The sequence below is a fragment of the Oncorhynchus tshawytscha genome, linkage group LG13 (assembly GCF_018296145.1).
Source record: "Oncorhynchus tshawytscha isolate Ot180627B linkage group LG13, Otsh_v2.0, whole genome shotgun sequence".
Classification (NCBI taxonomy): Eukaryota; Metazoa; Chordata; class Actinopteri; order Salmoniformes; family Salmonidae; genus Oncorhynchus; species Oncorhynchus tshawytscha.
The window spans coordinates 30219979-30229783 of NC_056441.1; the positions used below are offsets into that span (position 1 = coordinate 30219979).

Genomic DNA, 9805 nt, shown 5'->3' on the forward strand with positions numbered 1-9805 from the left:
CAGGGGGTCTTTGTTTTTCTTTAGTAGTAATGAAATTGAAGCCTGATAAAGACTAGGCGGTAGCTTTGAAGTATCGAGGCACTCTGCAAATAGTCGAGACAAGAATGGGCAAAGCAGACCAGAAAACGTCCTGTAAAATTTGGTTGGAAAACCGTCCGGACCCGGTGATTTACCACTTTTCATTGCGGACACAGCTGTTGCAATCTCCTCAAGCGTAAATTCTTCTTCTAGACAGTCATGGGAGTCTGTATCAATTGAAGGCATATTCAAGCCATTAAAGAAGGAGTCAATCAGCAAGGGGTCTTGAGGGGATTCAGAGGTGTATAGCGCAGAGTAAAATTGTTTAAATTGATCATTGATCTCTTTATGTATAACTGTGGTGGCACCAGACGGGGTCCTTATTTGTGGGATTAAACGTGAGGCCTCAGATTTACGGATCTGATGCGCAAGGAGTTTACTGGCCTTGTCGCCTTGCTCATAGACTTTGTATCGAGCTCGCAAGAGTAACTGTTCAGCTTGCCTGGTAGAAAGCTCATCAAATTCAGATTGGAGTAGTTGGCGCTCTTTATGCAGATCAGAGGAAGGATCCGTAGCATACTTCTCATCCAGTGTGGCTATGGACTCGCTCAGGTCCCGAAGTCGCTGGGAGCGAACTCTGTTTTGGTTGGCTGTATAAGAAATAATTTGGCCACGTAGGTATGCTTTGAGAGACTCCCATATGGTAGAGCAGGACATACCTGGTGTTGAATTAGTTTCTAGGAATAAGGTGATTTCAGAAGAAATGAAATTGACAAACTGCTTATCTGAGAGTAAAATGGTGTTGAGACGCCATTGATAACACATAGGAGGTCGCTGGGGAAACTCTAGTTCAAGCACTAATGGTGAATGGTCAGAGATAACAATACTCTCGTAAGTACACTGCCGAAGGTTAGGCAGAAGTTTTTTGTCCAAAAAGAAGTAATCAATCCGGGAGTATGTTTGATGAACATGAGAATAAAAGGAATACTGTCTATCTGTAGGATATAGGAAACGCCAGGCCTCAAACATAGCATATTTCTGAAGAAAGGATTGAATAAGTAGGGCACATTTAGATGGGCCTGTATTTGTTTGTGAGGACTTGTCAAGAACTGGGGACATTTTACAGTTGAAATCCCCCCCTAAAATCAACAAATGAGAATCTAAATTGGGAATAGCAGACAGAAAGGAAGAAATGAAACTTGTGTCATCCCAATTGGGAGCATAAACACTAGCCAAAACAAGAGGGGTAGAAAACAGTTCACCGGTTACTATGACGTATCGTCCCTTAGGATCAGCAATAACCAGAAGCTACAAAGGGAGTAGCTTTATCAACCAGAATAGCAGCACCTCTTGATTTACTATGAAAGTTTGAGTGGAACACTTGACCAACCCAGTCCTTACGCATCCTAAAATGCTCACCAGTCCTCAAGTGAGTCTCTTGTAGAAATGCAATATTTGCATTCAAACCCTTTAAGTGTGTCAACACCCTCTTACGCTTCACCGGGTTGTTAACCCCTTTGGTATTCCAAGAAATGTACTTGATCGTATTATTTCGGCCCCTCTGGGCATTCCCGTTATTCAACCCTGTCATTAGAGCATAGAATGGAAAAGCAATGAGCGCCCAAAACCCCCAGAATAACTTGTCTCAGAGTAATAATGTACGGTGGTAAATGTTTGGAAAAAGTACAGAAAAAAACAGATAAAAAAACTAAAAAGACAGAATGACAACATTAGAACTGAACAATTCAACCTGCCCCCCCACCCCCTCCCCCCATCCCAGACAATACCTCCCCAAACGAGGTACAAGCCTAAATAGAACATGTTCTCTTCGCACAGTATGTCTGTGAGAGTGCGGTCTTAAACCTAAACCCACAGTCCCGCTCTTTAAAGTCGCGTTTTGTTAGTGGATCAAGCAGCAAAAAGAAAGATTTGTATGTATTTTTTCAAATAAAAAAAAGGCGAATCCCTTGTGCAAATGGAATGACAATAGCACCACTTGTAGATGTATATAATTGTATTTCCAGTCTTATAACAGGCATTGAGAGAGAAGATAAATCAAATGTATAAAGGCTCTCAGCCAAAAATCTAATTTGAAGTAAGGAAATCGTAGTAAGACAATCAAAAATAATAGTAATTATAATAGTAGTCTAGTTAAAGCTGAGACAGCTTACAACCAATACCAAAAAACTATGTGTGCGCAACGTTGAACGTTTGCTGGGCATAAATGACGCTCAAAACTTTTAAAATTAAAGTGAGGCCCCAAAAACCGTGTAGCCTCGGGAGACATTTACTGTTTACTGGGTCAATGCAAACGGATGCAGTAAACAAAACCAAAAATATTTTGAGTCACCGAGACAATGTGTAAACAAACTAAATAGGTGAGCGAGATAAGGCACGCACACTAGATGATCAAAACATTAGATCACATCAAATAAGCCTGAATAGTTTCACCAACTATACAAGACTAGCCTGTTATATCTAAGCATAATTGTACCACAAGTGGGTTTCTTACTATCCACAGTTCGCAAGCAACAGTTGCTGAACTGTGAGCATATTCAAGACTTCTTGATGTGATGTTGAATGTGAGCCATAGCCTCATCCGGAGATTCAAATGTGTAGTCTTTACCCTCATGAGATATCCATAAACGGGCCGGGAATCGCAGTCCATACTTCACACTTGGATGGTCCCGAAGTACTCGTTTGGCCTGTCCGAAAGCTGCGCCCTGCCTGGTAACAGTGGGGGAGTAGTCCTAGTAGATGGAAAAGCTCTGTCCTTGAAAGCTCAGAGTGGTATTGCGGGCTCGTCGGAGGATCTCCATCTTCTCATGAAAAAAGTGCACTCGAAGAATTATGTCACGGGGCCTCTTCCCATCCCGGGGCGTTGGGCGCAGCGACCGGTGGGCTCGATCAATCAGGGGCTCTTCATCTAAGGCAAGATCATCCTTCAGCAGCCCTGAAACGAAATCCGTGGCGCGATGCATTTCCGCGGACTCTGGGACTGATACACGTCTCAGATTATTGCGGCGAGAGAATCCCTCTAGACTCACACAGCTCTCCTTCACCTTTTTCAAATCCGCAGATAGGCGTTTAACTTCAGCCTCCAGGAATGTAGTTAAATCGGAGACATTAGTAGCGGAGGTCTCCAGTACCCGCAATCGTTGTAGTGTGTGACGCAGTTGTTGTTTTGAGTGTTGTGATTGCGGGCACAGTCTCGTTCCGCAGGATGGTTAAATCTGCTTTTAAAGTATCAGAAACCTCCTGTATTCTGGCCTCAATCGTAGCAACCACCTGTGTTTTCATTTCAACTATCTCAGAGCATAGTAGTTTGATGGCCTCGAGAATGTTCATTTCAGCGCCGCCAGGCCAAGCCGCGCCCCCGGTTAAAGTGTGCGTCCCCGGGCCCTCAGACTCAGGAGAGGGCGGTGATGAGAGCGGGTCTTGTAGGCCGGGTTTTCTCAAAGTCATGCTTTTGGCCTTATGTTTGGTCGACATGCTGACATTCGGAAGCAAAGTAGTCTTGTTTTTTACGGAAAGGGATGACCAAATTAATATTTGAAAATAAATACGGTTCTGCTGCAGAATTCACATAAACTTTAAGAATACCACGGGAGCAAACGGAAAACACGTCAGTCGCACATGGCGTCCCCTACCATCCCCGAAATAAGGTAATTCTGTCAAACTTATGGGTCTCTCCATTCTCAATAGTTGCTCATTCAACATAATGCTACTTCTCTTAATCCCCTTTTTAAAACAAGTCACCCTTCCTAAATGTTTTGCCATCCAGAAATGTTTCCTTTGCCAAATATTCCCAGATTTTAATAAAACATTCACACATGTGGTGTCTTATTTTCATCACAAAATGTTGAGCGAGGCAAAGAATTAGGATAGGTGCACTTCAATTAGCTTGTTTGGTGCAGTTGGAGCAGGGATTGTAGTGCTGCTGGAGAACACCGGAGTGTCGCTCCGCCACTTCTCACAATGGTGCTCTTTTAGTAGCTAGATTGAAACTGAATCAGTGTCTTGGAAGATAACATAATGATGAATTGGTATTCTATATAACATAAACAAATATAATTGCATAGTCTATCGTTACTGTTACATCAACAGGATGTTTTTTTTCTCATGCGGCCACTATGCAAAATGTACTTGGATTTAAACAAAATACAGGAAGGCTGAAGGCTAGGGTATAGTTTGTTAACATCCTGCTCTAATTGGTTCACTAAACAGTAATTCAAGAAGATCTAAATGCATATTCCCATGAAACTGATTGAGATGAAATGACTGGTATGCGTAGGCGACACTGTCCTGCGAATGTCCCACAAAATCATACCGTTGTTCCAGATGGGTATTTTAAATGTGGTCACCCTAGATGGGGACCCGTGTCTGAACTCACTCAGTAACACTAGTATCTGTCCACCTCACACCTGCCAGATTCCTTCAGTCAGCCCTGGATTTACACTGGCAAACTTCTACTTACTCTGAGTGTATGCATGAAACTGTTTCTTTTTGTGTGCATGCTGCTGTATCAGTAAATGGGTGGGTGTGTTGGGGTGTGTGCCAGGGAAGTGATGATGCATTTCCTCAGGGCTATTACATTCCTTTCAGCCTATCTATGAATCAAGGACAGATTACTATATTCTGCATCTCACAGGACAAAAACTGCATTTCCATTTCTCTCTAGTTGAAATGGAACACACTAGGTTTGTTTCACAGGGTGAGTAACTAATTGTCTTAGAGGAATTCAGGGTCCACAGATGCTGAGAGTTGATAGTCCGGCATCCCATTGTGACATAGCTACGAGGGTCTGAGACCACAGTCAAAATTCCCTCCCCAAAATGCCCAACCAAAGCCACTTCCTGTACACGTCCTCTATTCATTTTTATACAACGGGTAGGTCTAGTCCTGAATGCTAATTGGTTAAAACCACATTCCAGCTGATGTCTATTTAAGCAATAAGGCACAAAGGGGTGTGATATATGGCCAATATACCACAGCTAAGGGCTGCTCTTATACACGACACAACGCAGAGTGCCTGGATACATCCCTTAGCCATGGTATATTGGCCATATACCGCAAACCCCCGAAGTTCCTTATTGCTATTAAAATCTGGTTATCAACGTAATTAGAGCAGTAAAAAAAAATGTGGGTCATACCTGTGGTATATGGTCTGATATACCACGGCTGTCAGCCAATCAGCATTCAGGGCTCGAGCAACCAGTTTATAATCCACAAGTCATCAACGGCTGAATCTATGACGTTAAAATGCCAATTTACTCTGTTCCATCTGACTGCACAATCCACTGTCTCACCAGCCCAGCCAAGCAATTTATAAACTTGATCTCCACTATAAAAAGCATCTAGACATTCTCACATTCTTTTAGACTAACATTTAGTTTTCAACAGCAGAGATTTGTATAAACTTTGCTGTCTCTCTCCAATATTTGCAACATTGTTTCAAGATTCAAATTCGATCTCCAGCTGTCCTTTAGTAATGAATGTGTCGGGACGAAACAGACAGACAGGCAGCGTTTCACAGCCATTCGAAATCATGAATCAGCTGGCATCATTTTTATGGATATATATTTGACAAAGAAATATAAATTGATAAAAGGTCAAATGAAACCAAGTGCAACTTGCTTGCAGTCTTTCCAGCTTCAGTTTGAAGTGATTGTGTTGGCTACCTCCTCTGATCAACAGTGTCCTGACGAGTGAGCACATTTTCTATGCCAGGCGAAAACGCGCCTCGTTTGCTCATTGTTATGGATGCGTCCAAATAAATGTCACTAGAAAACAGCTTAAACAAATTCAAATGCAGCTACTTTGCTGTTATTTTGGCTGCCCTTTTTGACGTGACTGTAAGTTAGCCGTAGTTGGCAAGCAAGGGATAAGAATGTTACCAGCCATGAATGACTGGGGCGCATCCATAGATACAGAACAAAAAGACTGAATGACTGGGTCGTGTCTCTGGCAACCGAACCGATAGAAGGAACGACCAGCTGGCTTGGGTAGCAACCCTAGATTTGTTTTTGGGCTATATCTTGTGGAAGGATGAAATCGTATGAATAAATTCATCAAATAACGTTAAATGAAAATATGTCAATCATTGTTTGAATATGTTGGTAACCCGTTGCATAAAATTGAAAATGCCCTAGAAGTGGTGTTTTGAGGATACATTGGCACGGATTGCCGGCCTGAGATTGGGTATTTATTGGTTTCTTTTCATTTTGATACGGTTATTGTAAAAAGGTACAAATCTAAGGTTAACGATTTTAAGGTTGGCGCATTAGATTTGGGGTGGGGTGGGGTCACAACAAATTATTGGGGAATAAATGTGGTCCCTAGAAACTCTTGCTAAGCAATGGCGTCCCCGCTGAAAAGGTTTGAATACCATTGCTTTAAGATGTCCTTATATTAAGTACCCTTCAAATAAAGTGTTACCCCAAATCAAAATGTAACACCTGATGAACTGTCAAACAGTTTCATAACATATTTCAACACCCGTCTCTGAGTTAGGAGTGGTTTAGGACGAAAACCCTAAAAACACATACCATAATTATGATATTTTCTGATACACTTTATGAGACACTTTAAAGGTCGAAGTGACCTTCTCAAAGCTTAGCAAACTCGCAAGGAAGTACCTGTACATTACAGCAACAAGCTCAATGATTGAGTTACAGCACATACAGTAATGTTAATGTCTCCAGTCATCTATAAATCCAGATAATGTCAAAATGTTTTGGGAAAAAAAAAAATCGAACATGTTTGACAATTCGGTTGATAAACTGAGATCATTATATATATATATATTCAGATGAATGTCTTCAGAATGTCAAAACATGTGTGTGTGAAGTTGCATGTTTGCTATTTGAAATATTAAGGAAACAAAACTATTATTTTTCAATTTACAAAAGCTAAGCTGGTAAATGTTTATTGTGCTTTATTTTGTGGAGGGGCGTACTCAGACTAAGATTGAGATGGACTTTGAGATTATTCATGTTATATTTGTTATGAACTAAACAAATGAGTTCTGAATGAGCAAGGCCTTTTGATTTCCTTATTATGTTACGAATTAAAGTTTTTTTTAACATAAGCCTTACGGCAGCCCATTTCTGATATTTTGCAAAAACGTTAGCAAAAAATCCTATCTGATTGGTCAAGAGACCAATTAGTGAAACAAATCAGAATTGGGCTGCCAGTGTAAAGGCAGCCTAAGTTGCTTCAAACATACACTGAGTGTAGAAAACATTAAGAACACCATTGTAATATTGAGTTGCACCCCCCCTCACCTTTGGCTCTCAGAACAGCCTCAATTTGCCTCTACAAGATGTCGAAAGCGTTCCACAGGGATGCTGGCCTATGTTGACTTCAACGCTTCCCACAGTTTTGTCAAGTCGGCTGGATGTCCTTTGGATGGTGGAATGTTCTTGATACACAAGGGAAACCAAGCAGCGTTGCAGTTCTTGACACACTCAAACCGGTGCGCCTGGCACCTGCTACAGTACCATACCCCGTTCAAAGGCACATAAATATTTTGTCTTGCCCATTCACCCTCTGAATGGCACACATGCACAATCCATGTCTCAATTGTCTCAAGCCTTGAAAATACTTCTTTAACCTGTCTGCTCCCCTGCATCTACTCTGATTGAAGTGGATTTAACAAGTGACATCAATAAGGGGTCATATAGCTTCCATCTGGATTCAGCTGGTCAGGCTATGTCATGGAAAGAGCAGGTGTTCATAATATTTTGTACCCTCAGTGTATATTCATGGTCCGTGTGAGTGTAGTTAACCCCTGACTGCATCACAGTATTAGCATGAGCCTTAAAACAATATATAACAGCTCTGTTAATTATATATTTGCTTAATAGGGTGATTAACCAATTAGTCTAGTAATATATTTACAACATGAAATTAATGCACGGCAGATACACAGTTCCGATTAACAGTTCGACATTGAGACTTCCAAAGTTTTAAAGCTATAACACAAACCTGTATCAGCTTGATCCTGTGTATATCCACATTTAAGAAATAATAAATGATTTCATGTTTTGGGGCTATGCACAACACAAATTCTCATGACCCTCAACTCATTGGTGTAATACTCCAACTCCCATGACCCCCTGCTCCAAATATTCTCACCTCAATTCCACAACTCTTCACCGTTGGGCTATTTCGAAATCTAAAAATACACTATGTGTGCAGTGCAGTGGCTGGCGTAGGCTTTAGTAAAATACCCCGAGGCTAACACCTCCCCTCTACAAATGAGAAGTGCACTGTAGAAAGGGTCAGGTTGTGCATTGATAACAAAAATAAATGTCCTATCAATAATTGAATAGTGACTGAACTATACACACTATTAGAACATCAAGTACCTTTAATGCTGTATAATCATCTCAGAGTATTTCAGGACCAACTAGTCACGCAATTCAGTGTTTCCGTCAACTGAAATAGTCAAGGCGTCCTTTTAAAAAAACATACAGCAACACTTCAGATACAGTGCATAAAACGCACAACATTTGGCCACCACTGAATAGTCCAGTTGACAAAGCAACACGATTTCATACCTTACGAAATGATACAACCCGACACAATCTCACAACCTGCACTGTGCCACTTTCTCACTCTTTGTGGGTGATGAGGCAACCAGAGGAAGGGAGATGGTAAGAGCTGTTAAATATCTGGCTATCTTACCTTGCGAAGAGACATAGGACATGGTCTAAAGACATCCAGAGTCACCCAGAGCAAGCTCTCAGCACTTTCAATCTCGTCTGTAGAAATGCCATTAATAAAACGGCTACATAATGATTGGGCAAATCCTAGGAACCGTTAACTGAGAAAATACAACGGCAATGCATAAAAATGACTCAGTCCATCTCCGTTGGAGGCCATTTCCGACGATAGAGTAAAGGACATAAATATAAATACATGTAAATTGTTGTCTACATAGAAATATGGGTATATCACACGAACCGAAGTGAGTGGGAGAGGGAGGCAAGAAGAGGTGGAGCGTTTGAGCGCTTGCGTGTGCAATGTATTAGGCTACCAAGTGCACGTATAGGCTACCTTAATCGTTATCTGCCAAATTATCATAAGGTCAAAGTCTATCCCCATTGAATTTAGTCCCATTTGAATGAAACTCTTTTCCGCGTTCTCGTAGGCGCACGTTCATACACGTTGCTTACACACACACACTTTACAAATAGTGCACGGGAGGTGGGCGGGATAGTGTCCATTTATAGGATACTATAATATAGACTATAATAATATTTTTCACTCTATTTTCTCTGTTTTTGATCATTAGTTGAAACAATAACAAAGCGAATCCCCCGCCTCTGTTTCAGTAAAAAGCTTATGGATGGGGCTGGATAAATGTCTCAGATTCGCAGACAGAGCTGTGTATGTAACTTACATTACATCAAAAGTATAGTTTTAAACATGTTTTGAGGCTATATTATCTTTGTTTTCTACACTATAAAACAAGCTCATATTTTGGGTTCTGATGGGGTATGACAGTTGAACTAAGCTCACAATCAATCAATCAAATTCAGCAGATGTCACAAAGTGCTATACATTTATATTTATAAGTAATTTTCCTTGTTTTGTTTTGACTCATCAAAAAGTTATCTTGAGAATCACATTTCAGGACAATATTTGTAGCATGGATGTCTCCCAATGCTGGAAGGGAGGCCTGAGTATAAAAGTTTGGGAACCCTTGGAGTTAACTCCAAGGGCACCATCCTCATGTTGAATCGGGCGCACCCACTTTTTCTCCATCGCACCAAAGCAC

At 41.1% G+C, this 9805-nt stretch overlaps 1 protein-coding gene across 3 annotated transcripts in view; it reads right to left on the minus strand.

Moving 5' to 3' along the window:
* syngap1a (synaptic Ras GTPase activating protein 1a) overlaps positions 1 to 9083 on the minus strand; it is a 105570-nt gene extending 96487 nt beyond the window's left edge. For 2 of the 3 annotated variants that reach the window (XM_024441421.2, XM_024441420.2), the window contains exon 1: positions 8710 to 9082. In XM_024441421.2, the coding sequence (XP_024297189.1) occupies positions 8710 to 8731 (22 nt within the window). In that variant the 5' untranslated portion in view covers positions 8732 to 9082. Of the gene's footprint in view, positions 1 to 8709 lie in introns of all 3 variants that reach the window. The other variant, XM_024441419.2, reaches the window with a different exon arrangement.
* Between the last annotated feature and the right edge of the window lie 722 nt (positions 9084 to 9805).